General features: G+C 45.1%; 1 protein-coding gene across 1 annotated transcript in view; it reads right to left on the bottom strand.

Annotated features, from left to right (window-relative positions):
• LOC309561987 (uncharacterized protein) overlaps positions 1-27,817 on the bottom strand; it is a gene marked incomplete at its 3' end in the record, with an annotated part of 127,886 nt that overhangs the window by 17,446 nt on the left and 82,623 nt on the right. The window contains exon 3 of the mRNA XM_082266082.1: positions 24,997-25,126. Within this exon, the coding sequence (XP_082122208.1) occupies positions 24,997-25,126 (130 nt within the window). The remainder of the gene's footprint in view (positions 1-24,996; positions 25,127-27,817) is intronic.

Here is a 27,817-nt window from a genome sequence, read left to right as displayed (position 1 = left end):
CATACCCTGATCTATCCTGTACCCCTTGCCTTGCTCCTGCTCTCTGCTTTGTATCATCCAGTCTAGTTTGCCCTCTTCCTTGCTTCCCTGCTCCCCTTGTCCTGTATAGTGTATATATTTGTAGATAGTTGGTTCTTTAGTTATTGTGTTTTTGTTTACTGGCATTTGCTTTGTTCACTGTTGCTGTGTATGTTTGTTTGTTTTGTGGTTCACTATTTGAAATTTTTCTTTAAGGCTATATATATTGTTTTGGTGTGTAGCTACATGTGTCTGGTCTCCCTTGCTGCCTGAACCCTGACATAATATTGACGCCCAATATGACCAGATCAGCTACACTTTGGAGCTGGAAGCCAGTTGCTTTTGACTTTATCTTCCTTTTGTCAAAATGCATAGAGCGCAGGTTATTTGTCGTGTGCATGCAGCAGAAGATAAAGATTTTTGTCGTTCATTGTTGCAGGCTTTGAGTTTCACTGAGGAGGAACTGTTGGAAAACATTCTGACAGCCCATGCTTTAGCTGTTCAGGGCAGATTCTCCCTTAGACAAGTTCAGCCTTTAATTCAGGTCTGTTCTGAGCTAGTATTTCAGTCGATCTCTCAGGGCCAGGATGTTTTCACTCCTCCATTTACTATGTTCCAGGCTGGATTTTTGGGATGGTTGTTGAAATATTGTGCAGGTTCTTTCTTCCAGCAGTATTCAGCCTATTCACAACAGGTGTTGTTAGATTGCATTGCTGCTGTTCAGTCTTCAATTGAGCAAAGTGAGCTGGGGAAAGACAAACTGACTCTAGTGCACCCTCTGCTACAATCTTGGTCAGAGATCCTATCCCCAGTTCTAGATGAGTCACATAAAATTATATCTGCTGAAAGAAATCAAGAATCTATTCCTTTTTTACCCATAGCAATGTCTCGGGCCTCTTCCTATACTTCTGCTACTCTTCCCTCTATTCCCCTCAGTACTGTTACTACATTTCCATCAGCAGTACTCTCTGGTCAGCACAATGCAAATACTCACAGGACTCCAGTATCTCATGCTGCTGACTGCTGATGAGATCCAGCCCTCCTCCATGCTGCCGCCTGCCGATGGTGCCCAGACCTCCTCCATGTTGCCGCCTGCCGATGGTGTCCATGCTGCTGCCTGCTGAGATCCAGACCTCCTCCATGTTGCCGCCTGCTGATGAGATCCAGACCGCCTCCATGTTTCCACCTCCTCCATGTTGCTGCCCGCCGATGGTGTCCAGACCTCCTCCATGCTGCCGCCTGCTGGTGAGATCCAGACCTCCTCCATGCTGCCACCTGCTGATAAGATCCAGTGTTCCTCCATGCTGCAGCCTGCCAATGGTGTCCAGACCTCCTCCATGCTGCCGCCTGCCGATAGTGACCTGCCGTTTGTTGCCGAGCCTGCCACGGGTGACTTTCCGGCCGTTGTCCCGCTGGACTATGCAGATACCGGGGCCGCCGCCCAGCCGGACTCTGCTGATACCGGGGCCGCTGCCCAGCCGGACTCTGCTGATACTGGGGCCGCCGCCCAGCCGGACTCTGTTGATACCGGGGCCGCCGCCCAGCCGGACTATGTCAATTCACCACTTGCTGTTAAACTGGACTCTGTTGACCGGGTTAAGCTCCCACTTGCTAATGTCAAGATCCCTACTGTTGCTCATTCTTTGTTCTTTTCGCAGCCAGCTGATCCTGTTATGCTAAGGCCAGGAGGTCCAGATATCGACTCTGAACATGAGAACTGCATCTGCTGTTACGGCCCCAGTAGTAGAGGTCCTATGGGAAAAGGCAGTGTTCCATATGAACTTTGTCCTGACCCAGGGGTCATCTCTGCAATCCCTGGTGCATCTAGGGACCCGAGTGGGGAAACCTATGCCCTGGGTAGACCAGAGTGGCAGGTAAAATACAGAGCAGTCTCTAACAGTGTGAGAAGAGGTCCAGTTGTGATGGGACACCCTTGTGTCAGGGTACCTGCATGGACCAGGGACTTTGGCATTAAGCATTCGGGTATCTTTCAGTGTCTCAACATTGGGACACAGGCTGCTTATAAGAATGGTAAGCCATCGGTGCTGCGACTTCTTAAGGATCTGACCAGCAGGAAACCCAGCCAGTTGTGGGACCCCGGCGGCTGGGTTCTCAGCCAGCCTTCAGACCTTGGCAGTGGGGTACCCAGTCGGCTTGCAGAACCCTGGGGTAAAGCCTTATGGAGCGTCCGGAGGCCGCTCCTTAAGGGGGGGAATCTGTTAGGATTGAGTTCACCTGCTGGTGGCACTATGTTGCCCTGGGCTGTATGCTGCAGTTTCAATGTCTACCAGCAGGTGTCTTCCAGAAAACAGCAGGCTTCTATGATCACTTACAACGGTGTTCAGCTGCCAGGTGGCTATTTAAGGCTGCTCCTCGCTTTCCCAGGCGCGTCACTATTTTGATTGCCTCCTTGCTGCCTGAACCAAGTGTCTGTGATCCTTATCCATACCCTGATCTATCCTGTACCCCTTGCCTTGCTCCTGCTCTCTGCTTTGTATCCAGTCATCCAGTCTAGTTTTCCCTCTTCCTTGCTTCCCTGCTCCCCTTGTCCTGTATAGTGTATATATTTGTAGATAGTTGGTTCTTTAGTTATTGTGTCTTTGGGGTTGTTTTTTGTTTACTGGCATTTGCTTTGTTCACTGTTGCTGTGTATGTTTGTTTTGTGGTTCACTATAATAAATTTTACTTTAAGGCTATCTATATTGTTTTGGTGTGTAGCTACATGTGTCTGGTCTCCCCAACTGCTGCTGAACCCTGACACTGAATAAAGTTTATAAAAGAAAGTGACTGGAGTGTGACCTTCTGTTTGCTGTAGTTACAGTGCTAGGAGCGGGGACAAGTTCCCTCAGGCGGCATTTGACAACTCTATTGCTGATGAGGGGCATCACTGCCTTGAGCAGTGCAATTTTATTTGAATCTTCGAATGTGTTTTTTTTTTTTTTTTCATATTTGCCTTAAGTTCATCTTTCTGACCCTTTTGCACATTTATACTATATTACCAAAAGTATAGTGACCAAACATGTAAACCACAACCAAGATGACCCAAGCGCTGACAACTGCGACAAATTCGCTGTATGATGTCCCAAACAAAACCGTTGCTGCCGTCAGTACAAAATGACCATCCAGCAGGCAACCAGGGGAGACAGCTCTACATGGGTTTTTGTTATCTTGATAGTGATTAGATATTGCCAGAAACGATAACCATGGTAACAGTTTATTGTACAGTCAAAGTAATGGACACAAGTCAGTAAAATACAATACTAGGTTGTTCCAGTTTGGTGGAGACCTGTGAATGGCTGCTGGGTCCGTTTGGCAATCAGGGAACAAAGCAGCATAAGGATGGGTATTGCCTGAGGAACCGTGAGCAGACAGGAGCCAGGCCGGGCCTGCCCTCACTCAAACGTGACGTGAAACCGCCTCAGGGCCCTGGGGCGGAAGTGACTAACTGGTGACCGGAATTAGGAAGAGCCAGCCTGGAATGCATATAAGGTCCGTTGCCGTGACTGTTACTCTTGTTATCATTTCTGGCAATATCTGATCACTATCAAGATAACACAAACCCGCGTAGCGCTGTCTCCCCTGGTTGCCTGCTGAAAAGTATTGGGACGCCTGCCTTTACACACAAAATTAGTCCATCCCTTAATCATCATGGACTGTGGAATATGTTGAATTTCATTTGGAAATCAAGGTCCCAGAGTCTGGAGGAAGAGTGGAGAGGCACAGAATCCAAGTTGCATGAGGTCCAGTGTGAGGTTTTCACAGTCATTGATGATTTTAGGAGCCATGTCATCTGCTGGTGTTGGTCCATTGTGTTTTATCAAGTCCAAAGTCAGCGCAGCCCTCTACCAGGAAATTCTAGAGCACTTTAAGTGATTGTAAAGTCTTGTTTTTTTCTATTAAAATAACAAATATGTTATACTTACCTGACCTGTGTAATGGTTTTGCACAGGGGCAGCCCAGATCCTCCTCTTCTCGGGTCCCTGGCTGGAGCTCCTGACCCCTCCCTTCTTTTAAGTGCCCCCACAGCAAGCAGTTTGTTATAGGGGCGCCCAAGCCGAACTTCAGCTTCATGTATCCATTCAGACACAGGTCTGCCGTTCCGCCCCGCCCCCTCTCTCCTGTTCAGCTAACTGACTTTGATTGACAGCAGCGGGATCCACTGATGCCACTGCTGTGTCTCAGCCAATCAGCAGAGAGAGTCCCAGACAGCTGAGGCATTCATGGACATGGCTGGATAGAGATGGGGCTCAGGTAAGTCCTAGGGGGACTGAGGGGGGCTGCTGCACACAGAAGGTTTTTTATCATAATGCTAAGAATGCATTAAGATAAAAACCTTCTGACTTTACAACCCCTTTCATGCTTTCCTCTACTGACCAGCTTTATGGAGATGCTTATTTCATTTTCCAGAAGGACCTGGCACCTGCCCATACTGCTAAAAGTAACAATATCTCATTGTCTCATTTGGATCATGGTTTCACTGTGCTTGTTTGGCCAGCAAACTTGCCTGACCTAAATCCCATAGAAAATCTGTGGGATATTGTCAAGAGGAAGATGAGAGACAGCAGACCCAACAATGCAGATGAGCTGAAGGCTATTATCAAAGCAACCTGGGCTTCCATAACTCAGCAGTGCCACAGGCTGATTGCCCTCATGCCACACAGCACTGATGCAGTAATTCATGCAAAAGGAGCACCGGCCAAGTATTGAGTGCACCGTCCAAGTTTTGAGTGCATACCATACTGTATATGGGCATACTTTTCAGTAAAAGAAACTATAGGAACCCAATAGGTTCTAAACCTGTGCAAATCAATAACTAAAAAACAAATAAACTACAATAAAGAGCTGCGTGTTGTAAAGTGTAAAAAACACCTATATCATGAAAAGAAACAAAGAAACTGCGTGCTTACTTCATAAAATACATATCACCTTAGTGAATAAACAATAGGGAATAGACAAATAAATAAAAACATCTTAATTTAAATTAATAAAAAATACACAAATATTATGAAGTCCATATATAATCCCACACGTCAATAGCGTCCACAGTGAGTATAGGAAAGGTTCCTCTCCACCAGCATACAGATGCACTATACACTCACCAGACCTAATTGACCCCTATTACAAGGAGTCAAATTGCGCATATGGGAAAATCCAAGATGTCATACATCAGGTCACCGGAATGATTCCAAACTGCTGCTGTCATCAATTCAATATGTATATAAGTAGTGTATTCAAAGCTCCAGTGTTGCCATATAGAGAGGGAGAAACACTCTCATGGTGCAGTATATCAAATCATTTATTTAAAAAGAAGGTTGTATATGCACTTACATCAAATAAGACAGGGATCAGCATGTATTTTATATGAATCCCTGCTTTGAGCTCCACCTGTGTTCCAGCTGACCAGAAATTACCTATCTCAAACACCATGTCATTTCCGGTCAGCTGGAATGCAGGTGGAGCTCAAACCGCCGATTCATATACAATACACGCTGATCCCTGTCTTCTTTGATGTAAGTGCAATACAACCTTCTTTTTTTTTACTTCCAATAGATTTTTATTAAGATTAGAACATAGCAAGTACAAACAGTATAAAAGAAGGTATTTACGGATTCCAGGTGACCACACAAAGAGGCGCTAGCCCGCACCTGGAAAATCCTGATATAATCAACAATTGCCATGTACAAGGTTGTAAACAGTGGAAGTAAAGTACAAGCTACAAGACAAAATTACTAGAAAGACTAAACTAAACTTGTAAAAAAAAAAAAAAAATGAGTCTGCAGCATCTTGTAATCAACAGGAAGTGCCAAAGTTACGGAAAGTTAATAAATCAAAGTGCTTTACCATTGTTACCATTGCTTTACCATTGTACCAACTGTGCCAATCCATCCAGGGGCTCCATTCCTCATCAGCCCTATGTAACACATTTTGTGCAGAAGCGAACATTCTCTCATATGTGCAGTATTGTTGGGTTAGTTAGATGGATAATATCTGCTAGAGGGGGAATTGAGTGAGTGTGCCAACGTCGCAGTAACATCAACTTGGCAGCTAGGAGAATGTTAGTGACTACATTCCTTAGAGGGTAGGGGATATTATCTATGGTTAGATTTAGCAAAGCTAAACCGGGGCACAAAGGTAAGGGAATGGAGGTCACCTTATGTAAAAGTTGGAAAAAAGCTGGCCAGAATTTGGACCAAAGAAGGTGGTAAAGAGTTCCAATCTGACCACAACCCCTCCAGCACGTGTTAGGAAGGTGTGGGTAAAATCTAGTTAGTTTAAAGGGAGTCAGATACCAACGATTGGTGATTTTGTGCATCAAACCTTCTTTTTTTTAAATAAATGATTTGTTATACTGCACCATGAGAGTGTTTCTTCCTCCCCCTCTCTATATATGGTAACACTGGAGCTTTGAATACCCTATTTATATGCATGTTAAATGGATGACAGCAGCTTGTTTGAAATCATTCCTGTAACCTCATGTATGACATCTTGGTTTTTCCCATATGCGCAATTTGACTCCCTCTAATAGGGTTAATTATGTCTGGTGAGTGTATAATGCACCTGCATGTTGTTGGAGAGGAACCTTTCTATATATATATATATATATATATATATATATATATATATATATATATATGGACTTCACAATTTTTATGAATTTTTTATAATTTAAATGAAGATGTATTTATTTATTTGTCAATTCCCTATTGTTTATTTATTATGGTAATTTGTATTTTATGATTTAAGAGCACAATTTATTTGTTTCTTTTCACAATACTTTTCAGTAGGCCAACATTTCTGTATTAAAAATCCTTTTTTATTGTTCTTATGTAATTTTCTAATTTTATTGAGATCCTACATTTTGGGTTTTCTTTAGCTGTAAGCCATAATCATTAAAATTAAATAGAAAAAAAAAAAGAAATGCTTGAAATGTATCACTTTGTGTGTAACACATCTATATAAAATATATGAGTTTCACTTTTTGAATTAAATTACTGAAATAAATTGATTTTTTTGATGATAATTTAATTTTATGAGATGCACCTGTATGTGCAATGGGCTGCATTAGGGCAGAAATACTTGCGCCTTAGGATGCACTGTAGTAATGTGCAGTAAAACGTTTGTGCCATACTTTGCTCAAATGCACAGTTATAAATGTCTCCGGTCCCTTGTTAGTTAAAACAAATAAAATGGGTTGACTGTAGTTACATAGTAACTTAAATAGTTACATAGTAGTTGAGGTTGAATAAAGACAATAGTCCATCCAGTTCAACCTGTGTAGGTGTGTGTGGCCGTAATCATCTCTCATACCCCTTAATGTTGTGATCATTGAGATGTATGTCCAAGAGTCTTGTGAAAGCAACCATACTTCCCGCAGAAACCACCTATTGTGGTAGAGAATTTCACAATCCTGTAGCCCTAACAGTAAAGAACCCCCTGCTTGGCCTGAGGTTAAATCGCTTCTCCTCTAATCGCATTGTATGCCCTCGAGTCCTCGTGCAATCCTTTCAAATGAATAGCTTTTTTTTCTATGCTGAGATCACCATTGAGGTATTTATATATTGCTATCATGTCCCCTCTCAGGCGTCTCTTCTCCTGGGAGAATAAATCAAGCAATTGCAGACGCTCCTCATAATTAAGGTCCTCCAATCCCCTAATTAGTTTAGTTGCCCTTCTCTGGACTCTCTACAGCTCCAACACATCCCTCCTGAGGACTGGCGGCCAGAACTGGACAGAATACTCCAGATGCGGTCGGACCAGAGTTTTATAAAGTGGTAGGATTATAGTTTTATCTCTGGCATACATCCCTTTCTTTATGCATGCTAATATTCTGCCGGCTTTGGCAGCTGCCGCTTGACATTGCATGCTATTGCTTATGCACTCACGTTAGTAAGTATATATTCATGCCCATAAAACAAAGTTCCAGTGTGGAGAAGTGTACATCATCCGGTCATGGACATCCGTCCTGCTGGAGCCAAAATCCTTTCGCCATGGCCGGCTTGTACGACAAGGTTAGAACCAGGAAAAAGGCTCGGTGTATTTGCTTGACAGCGAGGCTTGGTGGATAGTCGAACCTGGATGATGTCATCTGCATGCGACGCGTTTCCGAGCATGTTTGCTGCCTGGGGGAGGGCAGCCGCCCTCCTTCTTCACGGCAAGTATAACAGCAAGTGACACGGTGTACATTTAAATAATGAAATGGGAGGAGAGATGCAAATGAACCAATGAAGGGGAATATATCTAATCAGTGGTCTATACAAATCGCTTCTCGGCCTTTTGGCTAAGCTCAAGTGTAGTATCTGTTCTTATCAATTGGTATGGAACCTGATGGTTAGTATCGGTGGGGGCCGAAATGAACCAGGGCGCTCCGGAACTACCGGGGGACTGGGAAGTAAGCCACATCAGAGAAAGCCGGATGGGTCCATTGCCTTCTGATTTGAATGGGTCCGCCCCTACCAGTTTGAAGGGAGCGAGAAAAGTTAGTACTGCTCCTAGATGTGATTGGTAAGAAACGGCGGTGGCGGTGGGGGAGCCTTTCCTCCTGGGTTGAATCTGGCCTTGCAAAAGGCTTGTCCCCAGTTGAAGGTAGGTTCTCCCTAAGCTGTCCAAAGTTCTGATGCCTCCTGGTAGGATAGGGCTACACTCAGTCTGGCCTTTGGGCCAGGATAGAAAAAGCCTGTAGTGTATGTGCCCCTGGGGTGGCAGCCCAGGGGTGCCTTAAATCTCACTGGTGAGGGGCAGCTTGCCTGAGTTTTTTCGGCACCATGGTCACTGCACCTACACACTTTTTCAGCACCTGCCTCTTGGGTAAGGCCTTTTGGCTTCGACCAGAGGAATTTTTATTCCGGCCGGAAGGCCGGCCTTTGTATTTTCACTTAGGCACTAATTCACCTCTCCACTTCCCCTTCCCCACCTTTTTGTTTGTGTGTATTTTTCTTTGTGGTGTGTCACTTCACTTTCACTCTTCTCTTCCGCAACGACGAGTACGGTGTGGGTCTCTGGGCCTACCTTGAAAGTCTTGGGAGGGGGTGGACATGGCCTTCTGGCATAGTTCGCCCTCTCTCATGGGGTCTCCCTTCGGGGGAGCCCCACCCAGTACTTGGGGTGGTCTGTTTCGGCAGTCCCCCTGGAGAACGGGGTTTGCCAGGTCTCGGCTAGGCAAACCATAGGAAGTACCTCAGTCCCTGTCAGGAGTCTTGCGCCCCGGGGAATCAAGGTATAGGTCCAACCTCTTCGGAGGCCAGGCCATTTTCGCACACCCTGTGCAGTTTTTGTGTGTTCACGTTTGCGTGCGTGCACTTTTTTTGCACCGGGTGCAAAGTCTTTTTGAGTGTGATTCACACGCTTCGGGCTTTAAAAAGTGGTCTATACAAATGGGCTAATAATGAAATGGGAGGAGAGATGCAAACGAAGGGGAATATGTCTAATCAGTAATCTATACAAATGGGCTAATAATCATTATGTCAATGATATCAAAAGTCACAATATAATATTGCTAGATAAACATTCAACTTTAAAAGAGTAATTCACCAATATTTATATATATAAAATATGTATGGTAGTATTAAATAATAAAAAAATAGAAATGGGTGTATCACAATAACAATGTTAAGCTATACCAACTGGCTGTGTGTGGCTGACCACCGTTACCAACCAGTGGGTATTGTTTAGAAATTACTAAATAATGATAGAAAGAAAACTAAATAAAAAAATATATAAAAATAAATATAAGTAAATGTAAAAATAACAAATAGAAATAATATGAGAAAAAAAAGAAAATATATATATATTTTTATATAAAAATACAAAAATATATAAAAAATTTGAAGATATATATATATATATAAGAAATATATACATATATGTGTATGTATTTTAAATGAGAGATATTGCTAATGGATGTCGGAAATTGATAAATATATTCATAAATAAAGATAATAATGGTAAACATCAGAGATTTTATGAAAAAAATTAATAGATTCATTATAAATAGAATTAAAATAATGTGGCAATCCACTCCTGTATATCAATATGCATCCATATAGGCATGTGAATCTATATACAGTCATGTATGTCTGAAACAAATATAGCCTGTAGGTATTCATAATATGGTGGCAATCTCGATGCCCTCATTGAGGCCACCAGGCGAAAGAGAATCCAGGGAGTAAATCCAATATGTCTCCCTGGCACATAGTTTCTTATAACGTTCAGCTGCTGTAAGGGTTTTTGTTATCTGTTCAATAAACCATACAGTTAGACCTATAGTAGATCCCTGGTGAGCCTCAGCATAGTGTCGAGGAACACTCTGCTTTTCTTTGCCAAGTTCTATAAAACGTCTATGTTCTCCAAAACGTTGGCGAATTGGACGAATGGTGCGGCCCACATAGACCAGCCCACATGGACAGGCCATATATAACAATATCTGATGAGCAGTTAAAAAATTCACCCAGATGAAAACTTTTTCCTTTTGTTTGAAAGGAGATTTGGCTGTGTTTGACAAACGAACACATTTTGCATAAAGGTTTCCGACATTGGAACATTCCTTTAAGGGGAATGAGAATCAGTACAGAAGTAGTCGGAGTGATAGATTTGATTTTACTAGGGGCCACTTTATTTTTCAAATTTAAGGCCTTTCGATAACTCACCCTGGGTCTTTCCGGTATTATGGTTTTAAGATTAGGGTCTTCCCGTACGATGTTCCAGTGTCTGGCCAGAATTTTTTTCCATTTCTTTTATGTTGAAAGTGGTAAGTGGTGGTAAATCTAAGGGTCTGATCTGACGTAGGTTGACTCTTTTTTGGTGTTTTTTTTACCTTTATACATCTCAAAAGCTTCATTGACCAAAGGTAGTGGATATGCTTTGTCTAAAAATGTGTTTTTCATGACAGTACCTTGGTCAATATAGTCTGACTCTAAGGTACAATTCTGATTAGGTCGGCAAAATTGTCCCTTGGGAATATTCGTAATCCATTTTGAAAAGTCAGGAAAGGAGTTGCCAGCTGTCGGTTTTGTATAATTTTTAGCACAGATTTTCTCTCCAAGATGATAAAGCTCCAGATCCAAAAAAGCCAATGAATCAGTACCTGATACTGAGGTAAAAGAAAGCCCATATGTGTTCCGGTTACAATGACGGACAAAATCATCAATGAGATCTAGGAATCCATCCCATATGACAATGATGTAAAAAAACATGATATTGGCCAAAAAAGTATTACATTTCCATATGTGATTGTGTTCCCAGTACCCCATTGCCAGGTTAGCATATGAGGGTGCAAAATTCGCGCCCATCGCGGTGCCCTGAAGTTGTAGGTAGAATTGTCTGTCAAATTCAAAATAATTATGAGTCAAACAGAAGGCCGTGGCCTCTAAAATGAAGGCTGACTGTCTAGCATTGGTCAGCGGATCCTGGGCGAGAAAGAATTCCAACGCCCTCAGTCCAAACTCATGGGGGATAGAGGTGTATAGGGACTCATAATTATTTCAAATAATATATATAAAAATATATATATATTTTCTTTTTTTTTTCTCATATTATCTCTATTTCTTATTTTCACATTTACTTATATATATTTTTTTTATTTTTCTTTCTATTATTACTTAGTAATTTCTAAACAATACCCACCGGTTGATAGCGATGGTCAGCCACACACAGCCAGTTGGTATATCTTAATCATAGTTATTGTGATACACCCATTTTTATTTTTTTATTATTTAATACTACCATACATATTTTATATATATAAATATTGGTGACTTACTCTTTTAAAGTTGAATTTTAATCTATCAATATTATATTGTGACTTTTGATATCATTGACATAATGATTATTAGCCCATTTGTATAGATTACTGATTAGACATATTCCCCTTTGTTTGCATCTCTCCTCCCATTTCATTATTAGCCCAATTGTATAGACCACTAATTAGATATATTCCCCTTCGTTGGTTCATTTGCATCTCTCCTCCCATTTCATTATTTAAATTTACACTGTGTCACTTGCTATTATACTTGCCGTGAAGAAGGAGCGTGGCTGCCCTCCCCCAGGCAGCAAGCATGCTCGGAAACGCGTCGCATGCAGATGACATCATCCAGGTTCGACTATCCACCAAGCCTCGCTGTCAAGCAAATACACCGAGCCTACTTCCTTGTTCTAACCTTGTCATACAAGCCGGCCATGGCGAAAGGATTTTGGCTCCAGCAGGACGGATGTCCATGACCGGATGATGTACACTTCTCCACACTGGAACTTTTTTTATGGGCATGAATATATACTTACTAACGTGGGTGCATAATTTTATTCATTAAACCTGTTGCATAAAGTCTACACTTAGAGGCGCCTCTGTCTGTCTTTGTTTTAGCCCTGTGGAACACCTGGCTTTTGGTTTCTGGATGGCTGCCCTACATGGTGGACTTTTTCTCCCCCTGTGCCATTAATGACTTTTAACTCCATCGACTTTTGGTTCGATATGTGATCAAGTGCCTGTTAACATTGTCTATTGCTTAGTCTATCCTCTACCAAGACTCCCAGATATTTCTACATTTTTGATTCCCCCAAAATTTCCCCCCTAAAGTGTATTGTGCTTTTATGTTTTTAGTCCCCAAGTGCAAAACCTTACACTTCTCCTCATTAAACCTCATTTGCCATGTCGTTGCCCACTCTGTTATTTTGTCCAGGTCATTCTGTAGGATATCTGCTTCATGCCGTGCAGTTATTGCCCTGCCCAATTTTGTGTCATCTTCAAAAACTGATATAGAACTACCGATCCCGTCCTCAATGCTGTTTATAAATAAAGTGAACAGGGTTGAATAATGTTGGCGCTATTTATTACCACCCTTTGGACACGCCCTTTTAGCCAGTTCCGTATCCAAGAGCAAACCTTGCAGGCGATGCCTGCAGACCTTATTTTATAAATTAAGCGCTTGTGGGGAACTGTATCAAACGCCTTAGCAAAATCCAGGTACACCACATCCACTGGTCTCTCCCTATCTAGCTCACAGCTCACCTCCTCGTAGAATGTTAAGAGATTGGTTTGACAAGAACGCCCATTTGTAAACCCGTGCTGATTACTGCTAATGATGTTGTTGTTGTCTTTAGCAAACTCTACAATATAGTCCCTTATCACCCCCTCCAGAAGTTTACATACTATCGATGTCAGACTGACAGGCCTATAATTTCCCGGGACATGCCTCTGCCCTTTTTTGAATATCGGTATCACGTTAGCTTTCCTCCAATCCCCTGGTACATTTCCTGTCATAATACTGTCAGCAAAGATCAGGAACAGTGGTCTAGATATAGTCTTACTAAGTTTTTTGAGTACTCTCGGATGTACGCCATGCGGGCCTGGTGATTTATTTGTGTTAATTTTATCCAGCCTTTCCCTGATTTCACCCTCTGTTAGCCATAGCGGCAAGTTCTGTGTATTACTACTAACCATACAGTCATGGTCAGTGTACCCCTCCTTTTCCTGTGTAAAGACTGACGAGAAAAAAGCATTCAGCACGGTTGCTTTTTCAGTGTCCTCTGTAACCATCCTCCCATCATCGTTAATTATGTGTGCAATATGCTCTGCCCTGGTTTTTTTGCTGTTGATATATTTAAAGAATTTATTTGGGTTCTTTTTACTATCCTCCGCTATTTGTCTCTCAAAGTTGATTTTAGCCATTTTGATTTCGTATTTACTTTTCTTATTTGCCTCCTTGTATTGCTCGAAAGCCGATACTGTGCCCTCTGATTTATATTTCTCGAAGTCCATTTTTTTCCCCTAATATGTTTTTTAACATTACGGTTTAGCCAGACAGGTTTGGCTTTGTCTCTTCTAAATGTATTTCCCATTGGAATGCACTGCAAGATGCATTTGTTTAATATGTTCCTAAAGCATTCTCATTTTTTCCTCTGTGGTCAGTGCTCCTAGGGTTTGGTCCCAGTTTACCATTTCCATCATTGAGCACAATTTGGGAAAGTTTGCCCTTCTGAAGTTTAGGGTTCTTATGTTCCCCACTTGCCTTGTTATATTGTTATTTACACTAAATGTGATCATCCTGTGATTGCTAGAGCCCAGGTTGTCCTGGACTCCTACCTCCGAGATTAGGTCTGGGTCATTTGTGATCAATAGATCTAGCACTGCATTTTCTCTAGTAGGAGAATCCACCAACTGAGACATGTAGTTGTCCTGTAAGGTTTCCATGAATAGACGGGCCTACTGTGAGTGTGTAGTCCCCTCTTCCCAGTCAATGTCAGGATATTTGAAGTCCCCCAATATGATGACTGATCCCAGTTTTGTCACTTTACCCAACAGTGATATATATTCCAGCTCTACCTCCTCCCGTTGGTTGGGTGGCCTATAGCAAACCCCCACAATTACTTTTCCCTTTACTTCTTCCCTATGGAGTTCCACCCACATGGATTCTAACTCCATACTCATCCCTTCCATAATATCATTCCTCTCTATCACCCTTACATTATTCTTGACAAAGAGACATACGCCTCCCCCTCTTTTTTCTACCCTGTCCTTCCGGTACACCGAATACCCTTGGATATTGGCCAGCCAGTCATGTGAGGGGTTGAACCAAGTTTCCGTTATTCCCACAAGGTCTATGTCCTCCTCATGTACTAACATTTCCAACTCATCCATTTTATTAGCTAGGCTCCTGGCATTTGCATATACCCCTCTTAGTTTTGTGGAAGTTGATGTAACCCCGAGTGCTCCGGGTCCCGTGGCTTCCCCGGAGCACTCGAGGCGTCCTGCGGGCTGCAGCGCTCCGGTCGGCGTCCCCGACCGTGAGCGCCGTTCCCCCGCATCGGCGGTACTCACCCGCCGGGTCCTCTCTTCTCAGACTCCCGGCACACGCCGGGCTCCTTCCTCCTCCCGGCGCACGCGGTCCCGCTCCCTAGGGCGCGCGCGCGCCGCTGCATTAAAATTTAAAGGGCCAGTGCACCACTAATTGGTGCCTGGTCCAATCAGTCCAAATCCCATAAAAACCCACTTCCCCTTCCTATCCTTGCAGGATCTTGTTGCCTTTTGTGCCTTGAGAAAGCTTTTGGTGTATTTTCCCTGCCTGTGTATCTGACCTTCTGCTGTTGCCCCTGACTACGAACCGTTGCCGCCTGCCTTGACCTTTTGCTCCGTCTGACCTTGCCTTTGCCTTGTCCTTCTGTACCGCACCTAAATCAGCTGTCTTTGAGGTTGAGCCGTTACCGGAGGATACGACCTGGTTGCTACCGCCGCAGCAAGTCCATCCCGCCTTGCGGCGGGCTCTGGTGAAAACCGGTTGTAACTTAGAATCGGTCCCCTGGTACGGTCCACGCCAATCACTCACTGACACAGAGGATCCACCTCAAGTACAGTCACCTGCCGCCAGTCTGGACCCTGACAGTAGATCCGGCCATGGATCCCGCTGATGTGCCCCTGCCTAGTCTCGCTGACATCTCTACCGTGGTTGCCCAGCAGTCCCAGCAGATTGCTCAGCAAGGTCAACAGCTGGCACAGCTGACCGCCATGCTGCAGCAACTTCTTCCCGCACGGCAGCAGCCGCCTGCTTCTGCTTCCGCTCCACCTCCGCAGCCGGTGGCCGCCACCTCCGCTAGAATCCGTTTGTCTCTCCCGGACAAGTTTGATGGGGATTCTAAGATGTGCCGGGGATTCTTGTCCCAATGTTCCCTGCACCTGGTGATGTTGGCCGATCAGTTTCCTACGGAACGGTCTAAAGTGGCCTTCATGGTCAGTTTACTATCTGGAAATGCCTTGGCCTGGGCCATGCAGCTCTGGGACCGCAACGATCCTGCCACTGCCTCTGTCCAGTCCTTTGTTTCTGAAGTTCGCAGTGTCTTCGAGGAACCTGCCCGTGCCTCGTCAGCAGAAACAGCCTTGCTAAACCTCGTCCAAGGAGACGCTATAGTAGGCGAATATGCTATACAGTTTCGCACTCTGGCCTCTGAACTGACCTGGAACAACGACGCCCTCTGCGCAACTTTTAAAAAAGGTTTATCCTTCTATTCTATTAAAGCAACTTCTGCTCAGGCGCATACCGAGGCGATTGGAACCTTGGCCTCTGCAGAAGCTGCGTATACAGCTGACCCGACACCCACTGGTGCGGATCAATTAAAATTAATGACAAGGGTAGTTGAGCAGCTGGAGTATGAAAAAGCCCGTAGGACACTTTTTTTTCAAAAACAAAAGTTGTATGAGCATGGAGAACGGGCGGGTAAACTTTTGGCCTATCTAGTACATTGCAACGATAGGCCTCCGGTAGTGATCACTCTTCATCCTCCAATGGGACCTCCTGTAACCGACCCTGGGTTAGTGGCTGACCGATTTCGGGATTTTTTCCGCGACCTTTACACTTCTACAGCCCCGGCCGATGACTCTCCGATTTCCCTGTATATGTCCCCGGATGTTCTTCCCCAATTGTCGGTCGAGCAGCTGGAGCTTCTCGAGGCCCCGCTGTCGCAGGAAGAGATTATTGAGGCTATGGCTAGAATTCCCAGGTCTAAGTCCCCGGGAACAGATGGAATGCCCATAGAATTTTATTCCACATACTCTGAGGTATTGGTGCCACACTTGTTGTCTATGTTTGAATGCGCATTTGAATCCTACACACTGCCCCCTACTATGCGGGAAGCTTTAATTGTTCTTATTCCTAAACCAGGTAAAGATCCCCATCAACCCACCTCTTATCGCCCAATTTCTTTGTTACAAGTTGACGTTAAGATTCTGGCTAAAATCCTGTCTATTCGCCTCAGTAAGGTCATTCTTTCTCTTGTTCATGCGGACCAGTCGGGTTTTATGCCAGGCAGGAACACCTCATTCAACTTGAGGCGTCTCTTTATGAATTTACAGGCTGCTCATGACAACATTGGCTCAAGAGTTGTGGTGTCCTTAGACACAGCAAGGGCATTTGACTCAGTAGAATGGGGTTTTCTCTGGAGATGCCTGGAGGGATATGGCTTTGGCCCCAATTTCATCCGGTGGGTACGGATTCTCTACCAGGCACCGGTGGCTAAAGTACTGGCTAATGGGAGGACATCGGAGGGGTTTTCTCTTACTAGGGGTACTAGGCAAGGTTGTCCCCTTTCGCTCCTTTTGTATGCGCTGGTAGCAGAGCCACTTGCGATAGCGATCCGGTCGCACTCTGATATACATGGTCTCCGGGTGGGAAGATTAGAAGAAAAAATTAGTATGTATGCAGATGATACCCTGTTGTACCTGGCTGACCCAGATTCATCTCTCTCGGTAGCCCTTTCCCTTATTAAACAGTTTGGCCGATTTTCTGGATTACAAATCAATTGGGACAAATCTCAAATTCTCCCCATAGATAATATTTCCCCCTTCCCTGTAAACCCACTTTTCCCTTTGCAGGTAGTGAATTGTATTAAATATTTAGGGATCCAGGTGACTAAATCTTCAGTGGATTATATACAGAACAACATACAACCCTTGTTTACATTGTTAAAAGCTAAGACACAGATATGGGCGCGTCTTCCGCTGGGGGTTTGCGGCCGGATTAACCTCGTAAAAATGGTGTTACTACCTAAGTTTTTGTATATTTTGTGGCATTCTCCAATTTACCTTCCCCTTAAGTTTTTTCTTCAGATAGAAGCTATACTTAAGCCCTTTATTTGGGGATCCAGTAGACATAAGTTGGCATGGCGGAAGCTTAAGAGTCCCGTTGACCTGGGTGGTATGGCTCTCCCAGATTTTAATTTATATTACCTGGCATCACAGTTATCCCACTTCTTTCATCTTCATAGTTTTGATAGGGAGAGATTCCTGGCCCTTCTAGCCCCTGCATGGGCCCATGCATTAGTTGAACCCCTATCCTTGATTCTGGTGGGCGTACGGGGGGCTGAAACCCGGGGGGATAAGACCTCTATGTTATATCAGTATAGGCGAATATGGGAGGTGGTGTCAACCAAATTGGATATACCCTCGCTACATGCATATACGCCGCTGTGGCATAATACCAGTCTCCGTGAGTGTGCCTCTATTCCGGATGCACATGTGTGGGCCCACTATGGAATTTCCTATTTGGTTGATATACTTACCAATGGTGAACTCCAATCTTTTGATGAGTTAAAAGGGCAACACGATCTCCCTAACCATATGTATTTTAGGTACCTGCAGCTTAGGCACGCTTTTGCAGTTCAATTTCCCCGTCCTATTCAAGAATTGACCGTAATCCCAGTCTTGGAGGTGGTAATGGGCTTTGAATCTAAACAACTTATTTCATATATGTATAATGCACTCCTTTTGCCAGAATCAACGGTCTTGGCGTATGCCATCAAGACTAAATGGGAGGGAGATATCGGGACGCTTGAGGATAAGGAATGGGGGGAAGCCTTAGATAACTGCAAATTGGTTTCTCCGAAACTCTCGGATCGCCTGACTCAATTATATATTCTACATAGAGCCTACCTGACACCGGCTGTGGTGGCTACCTATAGTAGCGAGGCTACTGGCCAGTGTCCCATGTGCAGGGTGGAGCGTGGCACCTTTTACCATTTGCTCTGGACATGTACCGAGGTCCAGGGCTTTTGGGAGCAGGTGGTTAGATTTCTACATGATACCATGGGGTCTCCTTTGACCCTGGTTCCGAAATTCTGTTTACTAGGAATACCCCCTGATATTAATATAGATAAATATACCACACTGTTTTTGCATGAGACACTGTTTCTCGCTAGGAAGTGTTTGGCCCGCCGCTGGATGAGAGATTCACCTCCATCTATACAGGACTGGCTCCGGGAGATCAATGTAACCTTGCCCTATAAAAAACTGATCTACTCCCATAGAGGAAGTGTATCCAAGTATAATAAGATATGGGATAGGTGGGTTCAGGCCCCAGAGACGTGCATGCCATCTGAATAAAGCCACATAAGAGATCGTTCTAATTTCAGGGAGTGGTACAGCTGTTTGTTTTCATTCTTTGTGTTTCCTCTGTTTCCTTTCCTTCCCTAGGGAGGGGACGTATTAGTAATGCATATTATTAGTAGTATGTACAAAATGACAGATATCAGTCTACTTGTATTGTGTTCCTCGGCTTCCTTTAATTGCAGTACAGGTTCCTCTATATGAACCCTTGTTTGATATATGTAAATTAGTTTGGTTTACTCATTCCTTAAAATTTCAAGATGTGTATTGTACAAAGTTGTATAGTTTTTGCTTTGATTTATTACAATAAAGAACTTGTTGGAAAAAAAAAAAAAAAAAAAAAGGTTTATCCAGCCATATCAAGGATGCTCTGGCCGCACGAGAGATACCTGATTCCCTGACGGAACTCATCCAGTTGGCTACTCGCATAGATATGCGCTTCATTGAAAGACGCCAGAAACTTCGCCAAGAAAAGAATCTTGTTCGCAACAGGCGTTATCCACGCCTGGCACCTCTCTTCCAGCAACCATTGCAGCCGGTTGCTGCGCCTTCCGCCGAGGAGGCCATGCAAGTGGATCGGGTTCGCCTGACCCAGCAAGAAAGGTCTCACCGGAGGAACGAGAATTTATGCTTATACTGTGCGAGTTCCGAACACTTCTTAAAGGACTGTCCAGTTCGTCCTCAGCGTCAGGGAAATGCTCGCACCTAGTGAACGTGGGAGAGGCGTCGCTGGGTGTAAATTCTTCCTCTCCACGCTTGATTGTTCCGGTACGGATTTCTTCTGCTGCTAAAGTCTCCTTCCCGGCAGACGCCTTCTTGGACTCTGGTTCTGCGGGAAACTTTATTAAAGCCTCCTTCATCAACCGCTTTAGCATTCCTGTGATCCGTCTCGTCAAGCCCTTCTTCATTACTACAGTTAACGGAGAAAGTCTGAACTGTACCGTGCGTTATCGCACAGAACCCGTGCTCATGACCATAGGGGTCCTCCACCAAGAAACCATTGAATTTTTTGTTTTACCGAATTGCACATCTGATGTCCTTCTTGGCTTGCCCTGGCTCCAGCGCCACTCTCCTACCCTTGACTGGACCTCTGGGGATATTAAATCATGGGGGTCTACCTGCCACACTCATTGCCTCAAGTCGGTACCTATTAGACAAGTCTCCGTCTCCTCACCAGTGCTCGGCCTTCCTAAGGCCTATCAGGACTTTACTGACGTCTTTTGCAAGAAACAGGCGGAGGTCTTACCACCACATAGACCCTATGACTGTCCCATTGATTTGCTTCCCGGTACCACACCACCCCGTGGCAGGATTTACCCCCTCTCCATTCCTGAAACCAAGGCCATGTCGGAGTTCGTTCAGGAGAACCTCAAGAAAGGTTTCATCAGGAAGTCTTCTTCTCCTGCCGGAGCCGGATTTTTCTTTGTTGCCAAAAAGGATGGGTCACTACGTCCATGTATTGACTACCGTGGTCTTAACAAGATCACGGTAAAGAATCGCTACCCTTTGCCTCTCATCTCGGAGCTCTTTGACCGTCTGCGCGGAGCAAAGGTCTTCACTAAGCTTGACCTCAGGGGCGCTTATAATCTCATCAGAATCCGTGAAGGAGACGAGTGTAAAACCGCTTTTAATACCAGAGATGGCCACTTTGAGTATCTCGTCATGCCTTTCGGCCTGTGCAACGCTCCTGCAGTCTTTCAAGACTTTGTCAACGAGATCTTCCGGGACATGTTGTATACTTGTGTAGTGGTCTATCTTGACGACATTCTAATCTTCTCTCCCAACCTGGAGGAACACCGTCGCCATGTTCGTCAAGTGCTCCAGCGCCTTCGTGTCAACCACCTTTATGCCAAAATGGAAAAATGTCTTTTTGAGCGTAGCTGTCTTCCGTTTCTGGGATACCTAGTTTCTGGACAGTGTCTTCAAATGGACCCCGACAAACTCTCTGCAGTCTTCGATTGGCCACGCCCCTCAGGACTTCGCTCCATTCAACGCTTCCTTGGATTCGCCAACTATTACTGCCAGTTATTCCCCACTTCTCCACTATCGTGGCACCTATTGTGGCACTAACCAAGAAAGAAGCGAATCCGAAATCCTGGCCTCCCCAAGCTGAAGAAGCCTTTACTCGCCTTAAAACCGCCTTCGCCTCCGCTCCAGTCTTAAATAGGCCCGATCCTCTGAAACCATTTTTCCTGGAGGTAGATGCCTCCTCTGTTGGAGCCGGAGCGGTTCTTCTTCAAAAGTCTGCTAAAGGAAAAAACGTCACCTGCGGCTTCTTCTCAAAAACATTTTCCCCTCCTGAAAAGAACTATGCCATCGGGGACCGTGAACTACTAGCCATTAAGTTTGCACTAGAAGAGTGGAGACATCTTCTGGAAGGATCCCTTCATCCAATCACCATCTTCACTGACCACAAAAATCTCTCGTACCTTCAGTCTGCCCAGCGCCTTAATCCGCGCCAGGCCAGGTGGTCATTGTTCTTTGCCCGATTCACTTTCCAAATCCATTTTCGTCCTGCTAATAAGAACATTAGGGCGGATGCCCTATCACGTTCCACCGATGCCTCCGAAGATGAAACCGTTCCTCAACGTGTCTAATTTCAACTGCCCCTGCTTCACTGGCATCAGTCCCTCCAGGGAAAACATTTGTTCCTCCACGTCTTCGCCTACGGACTCTCAAATGGGGTCACTCCTCTCACCTGGCGGGTCACGCTGGAATTAAAAAGATGACACTGCTAATTGCCAGACACTATTGGTGGCCTTCCTTTGAAAAAGATGTAACGGAGTTTGTTCGGGCCTGTACTGTCTGCGCACGTGATAAAACTCCCCGCCAGAAGCCTGCAGGTCTTCTCCTTCCTCTGCCAGTGCCTGAACAGCCTTGGTCCCACATAGCAATGGACTTCATCACGGATCTTCCCGTATCCCATGGTAACACAGTCATATGGGTGGTTGTTGACAGGTTTTCAAAAATGACACATTTTGTCCCGCTTCCTGGTCTCCCTTCTGCGCCACAGCTGGCGAAGCAATTCTTTTTGCACATTTTTCGTCTTCATGGCCTTCCAACACACATCGTCTCCGATAGAGGCGTTCAGTTTATCTCTAAGTTTTGGAGAGCTCTCTGCACCCAATTAAGAATCAAATTGAACTTTTCTGCCTACCACCCTCAGTCCAATGGACAAGTGGAGAGGGTTAACCAGATCCTTGGTGACTATCTGCGACACTTCGTCTCCTCCCGTCAGGATGATTGGGTCGACCTGTTGCCCTGGGCCGAATTTTCGTATAACTTTAGAGACTCTGAGTCATCCACCAAATCTCCGTTTTTTGTGGTGTATGGCCGTCACCCGCTGCCCCCCTCCCCATTCCCACTTCTTCTGGGGTTCCTGCCGTTGATGACTTGACTCTGGACTTCTCCTCCATCTGGAAAGATACTCAAAAGTCGCTCACTGGCCGCTTCTCGCATGAAGAGACATGCAGATAAAAAAAAAGAAGAACTCCTCCTGTCTTTTCCCCTGGGGACAGAGTGTGGCTCTCTGCCAAATACATCCGGTTTCGGGTCCCCAGCTACAAACTGGGTCCGCGTTATCTCGGGCCTTATAAAATCAAAAGCCAAATTAATGCTGTCTCTTACAAACTCCATCTTCCTCCCTCTCTCCGTATTCCTAACTCCTTTCATGTATCCCTTCTCAAACCCCTCATTCTTAACCAATTTTCCCCCAAGGTCACCGTTCCTGCTCCTGTCTCTGGGTCCTCTGACGTCTTCTCAGTAAAAGAGATCCTCGCCTCCAAGGTCGTCAGAGGTAAAAAGTTTTTTTTGGTTGACTGGGAGAATTGTGGTCCTGAGGAGAGGTCGTGGGAGCCCGAGTCCAATATCCTCGACAAGGAGCTCATCCACAGGTACCTGGGCTCAAAAAAGAGGGGGAGACCTAAGGGGGGGGTACTGTAACGCCGAGTGCTCCGGGTCCCGTGGCTTCCCCGGAGCACTCGAGGCGTCCTGCGGGCTGCAGCGCTCCGGTCGGCATCCCCGACCGTGAGCGCTGTTCCCCCGCATCGGCGGTACTCACCCGCCGGGTCCTCTCTTCTCAGACTCCTGGCGCACGCCGGGTTCCTTCCTCCTCCCGGCGTGCGTGGCCCCGCTCCCTAGGGCGTGCGCGTGCCGCTGCATTAAAATTTAAAGGGCCAGTGCACCACTAATTGGTGCCTGGTCCAATCAGTCCAAATCCCATAAAAACCCACTTCCCCTTCCTGTCCTTGCCGGATCTTGTTGCCTTTTGTGCCTTGAGAAAGCTTTTGGTGTATTTTTCCTGCCTGTGTATCTGACCTTCTGCTGTTGCCCCTGACTACGAACTGTTGCCGCCTGCCTTGACCTTTTGCTCCGTCTGACCTTGCCTTTGCCTTGTCCTTCTGTACCGCACCTAAATTAGCTGTCTTTGAGGTTGAGCCGTTACCGGAGGATACGACCTGGTTGCTACCGCCGCAGCAAGTCCATCCCGCCTTGCGGCGGGCTCTGGTGAAAACCGGTAGTAACTTAGAACCGGTCCCCTGGTACGGTCCACGCCAATCCCTCACTGACACAGAGGATCCACCTCCAGTACAGTCACCTGCCGCCAGTCCGGACCCTGACAGTTGATAGTGAATGGTGATTATTTTTATTCCTGTTTGGTCTGAGGTTTTTCCGCACAGACCCCCCAATTTACGTTATGGAACTACTGTCGCTGCTGACTCTAATACTGCCTTCTGTCCTTTGCTCCCTCCTGACTGACTCTACTTCTGAGCCCTCCCCCCGTCTCCTAGTTTAAAAGCCCCTCCAACTTGGTGGCCATCTTTCCCCCCAAAAGAGCTGTACCATCCCCATTAAGGTGCAGCCCATCCTTACTAAAGAGCCGGTAGCCGACTGAGAAGTCAGCCCAGTTCTCCAGGAACCCAAACCCCTCCTTCCTACACCAGTTCCTCAGTCACTTGTTAAGCTTCCTAATCTCCTTCTGCCTCTCTGGTGTGGCTCGAGGTACCGGCAGTATCTCAGAGAAAACCGCCTTGGAGGTCCTATTCCTCAATCTATTCCCTAAATCCCTGAAATCGTTCTTTAGGATCCTCCACCTTCCTCTTACTTTGTCATTCGTGCCCACATGCACCATAACCGCTGGGTCATCCCCAGCCCCGCCCAATAATCTGTCTACCCGATCCACGATGTGCCGAACTCGACCGCCCGGTAAACAACATACTGTCCGGCTACCGCAATCTTTTTGACAGATTGCCCTCTCTGTCCTCTTGATAATTGAGTCCCCCACTTCCACAACCTGTCTAACCTTTCCTGAATCTCGGCCCCCCTTCTTCCTGGAGCCGCCACTCCCCTGGCAGCTGGGGGAGGGCGCCTGCTCCAGCACTGCCACCCCTGAGCTGATATCCCCATCAACATGCCACTTGGCAAATTTGTTAGGGTGTACCAACTCAGGACTGGCCTCCCTGGCACTCTTCCCTCTACCCTTCCTAATGGTCACCCAACTGCCTACCTCTGATGCCTGTGTCTCCTCTACTCCTCCCTCCTCTATGCCGGCCCCTACCAGCGCCTGATGGGTAATGTTCAAGCTCCTTTCCAGGAAGTTGATGCTACGCAGTGTTGCCACTATGTTTTCTAGATCCAGGATCTGGGCTTCCAGAGAAACAAGTCACACACATCTTGCACAGCAGTATTCACCCTCTATTGGTTCATCAAGGAACGCATACATGCAGCAAGAAGTGCACTGAGTGGCATCCCAAATCCTGTTGGACATTATTACCCTCTACTCTATGGGGATAATTAGTAACAACCTGCTATTCCTTACCTACTTTACCTTTATCTCCCCTGGTACTAACCCTAAGGTACTCACCAGTCGCTAAGATACTCACCAGTCGCTAAGATACTTACCAGTCCTCCTAGGTACTCACAGAGCATGGTCAGTCGCAGAGCACAGTCAGTCACAGTGAGTCGCAGAGCACAGTCAGTCGCAGATCGTAGTTCATATAGTTGAACATCTTGGCATTGAATCAGTTTCTCAGTGAATGCATTTAGACCATCTTTTCTATTACATTTTTGTATATTTTGTTTTTCATATAGTGATCATTTGGAATAAAGATTGATACCCTGTGTAATCTGGAAGGAGGATTTGGGGCTGGTACATGAGAATATCTTTCCCTTCATTGAAGATCTCATTTCCCCATTTCTCTAATGTCCCTGTGATGCTGCGGGTTCCTAGGATATTTACTTTCCCTGCTGAAAAAGCAGAAAAGAACACCTTAGAATATAAATATTCAAACATTCTTTTACTCAGCATTGTATTTTTCTGTACTAACTGCAATAAATAGGATATAGGGGATATGGAGATCATATTGGGCAGTCCATTAATTATCAACACAAGGAAGCCATTACTGTTTTCAGCATTAGGCTCTTGATTCTAAAGCTGCCAACTAACTTGTAAAGTGTGCTCTACCCTAAAGCACATAGTTTAAATACTTACTGTAAATACTTTAAGCACTTTAGCAGCTGATTTAATCACTTAGGGTCCATATACACGGGATGCTGGAAATGGCCGTTTAGGAGCAGTTGGGCGTTTTTTTCAGAAGCCCCTGAACCCATCTACATTTTATCTTATCTGTCCATGTACACCAGGTCGTTTACAGTCATTTGCAGGCAGTTGCATTCAGGGACTTTTTTTAGAACGCAATTATTTGCGTTCAAACGTGTGTTTCCCGGCGTTTCAAACGCACAAACGCATCCGAACGCGTCTGGACGTGATGACCCGCGTTTAGCGTTCGCGTTTTTCAATTTTAAAGGGGAATAATTTTTTTGACCTCTAGGAACGGTTCTAAACGCAAACGCCCGCAAACGCTGCTAAACGCCCGCTAAACGCGGGTACCCAACGCGACCAAACGGACGTTTCAAACGTCCTAAAAATTCCAGCATGCAAAGGGACTTTTAACAACGTCCCGTGTACATGGAGCCTAACTGAGTTTCCGTTTCTTAATTTTTAATTTTTATCTATGATACTCTTAAAGATAGTGCCAAAACTGCTGCCCCAGTTTCATTTCTCTTGCAGCATCCTATGGAGCCACCCTTGCAAGCAGGGGCTAGATTTGTGTCTCCCTACACTGTGTGCATCAATAAAAACACACAGCCCTTTAGCTAAGGATAGCAGGGCACTCCTCCCTAACCCCTCCCTTCTTCAAGTTAACTGTTGATTCAAGAAATATCCAATTGTCTCCTGGGGGACCAGGAAGGAATTTTTTTTTCCTCCATTGGAGTAAATTGGACCATGCTTCATAGGGTTTTTTTGCCTTCCTCTGGATTAATTGAAGGCCTAGGATTGTGCATTTGGAGGTTTTCTATTTGTTTGTTTTTTTCTTTCAGTTAAACGAGGTGGGCTTGTGTCTTTTTTCAACATGACTATGTAATAGACTGGTTGGACACTGCACTGTCTACTGCTAACTCTTTCCTGTAAAGAGTTTAGCAAAACACCACTGAGAGAGCAGACGCCAACAACATTGAACGTTGTAAACTGCAAGTGCTGGAGCAAGAATTTTAACAGTTTACTAAGAAATGTTTATTTTATTGTGCTCAGTGTGTTCAATTAGGAAATGCTGAGGGTTTATTACTAATTTTGCTAACTTCCTATTGCCTAAAAATTTAACCCCTAAAACCATTAACACTTGAATCCCCCAACACAAAACCCTTAACCTAAGCTGTACAGCTGAAATCCAGGTGTGCATAATTTTTGTTTTGGAAACTATTACACATACCTGATCAGATTGTGTTTGCTATTTATAAATCAGAAACAACTCTGACTATTTAGGTGTACATCTCAATCCTTCTGTCTTACAGCACTAGGGTCTTTGGTTTGAATCATAACCACAAAACTACCTGCATAGAATTTGCACATTTTCTTTATGCTTGTGTCGGTTTTCTCCAGGTACTCTGGTTTTTGCCCACCAGGGCTTTTTTCAGTGAACTCTGTGAAACTCAGTTCCACCACCTCTGGCTCAGGCTCTTTGCTCCCTGCTCATCACTATCACTTGTACACAGAAGTCCGGCTTCTCTGTTTATCAGTGACAGTTTGTCTCTCAACGGCTCCCTCAGATCTTATCTACTGAAGGGCACCCACTTAGTACATGATGTGAACAATTGAGATGCAGGTGCCTGGGATGCAGTGCAGATGCCAACACCCCACTGGGTGATCTCCCCACAAGTGAGAGAGCCACAGCTAGCTACAGTGTGGAGGTACTAGAGCCGACTGGGTGCTTCAGCTTAATACAGCAACAAGGGTAAGACATGTGGAAGATAGTGGAACTTTTAAGGAGGTGGGGAGAAGATGGGGGCAGTGGTGGGAGGGAGGGGTTGCATGCAGAGGTCAGAGCTGAAGAGGTTTGAAGTGAGATGTGGATGGGAGATGCAAAGGTAAGCAGCTGTGGAAAAAGGCTGAACTCTGCACTCTGTATGCAGTGCACTGCTGAACTCTGCACTATGTACTTAGTGCATCCCCGAACTCTGCGCTCCATGTGTAAGCCCCCCCTTCCGGAATTCTGCACTCCTGGTATTTAATGCTCCTTTAAGACACTCCCACGGTTAGTGAAAATTGACCACACCCACTATTTGATGCTGTTCGAAGTTGATAAAGTTTGGGGGGTCGTAGTTGGGTTCCTGTACCTATTTTCTGAGAAAAAAAGCCCTGTTGCCACCACTCCAAAGATATGCTGATAAATGAATTGGCTCCTGTCTAAATTAGCCTTAGTATGTGTATGTATGCATGTGTGTTGTATCTCTATGTCACAATTATCATTTTTGTTTGTGTCATTTTTATCGACCTATTGTATTTTTACTATGTTTGTAATAAAGACTGCCACCTGCCTTTTAAACTTATATCTATGACATTGTCTCTAAATTCCCTTGGGGGATTTTTTATTTGTATTA

Source organism: Pelophylax lessonae (assembly GCF_965119305.1).
Source record: "Pelophylax lessonae genome assembly, chromosome: 8".
Lineage (NCBI taxonomy): Eukaryota > Metazoa > Chordata > Amphibia > Anura > Ranidae > Pelophylax > Pelophylax lessonae.
Note: the sequence above shows the minus strand (reverse complement) of the source record. Positions and strands in the feature narration are given on the sequence as shown.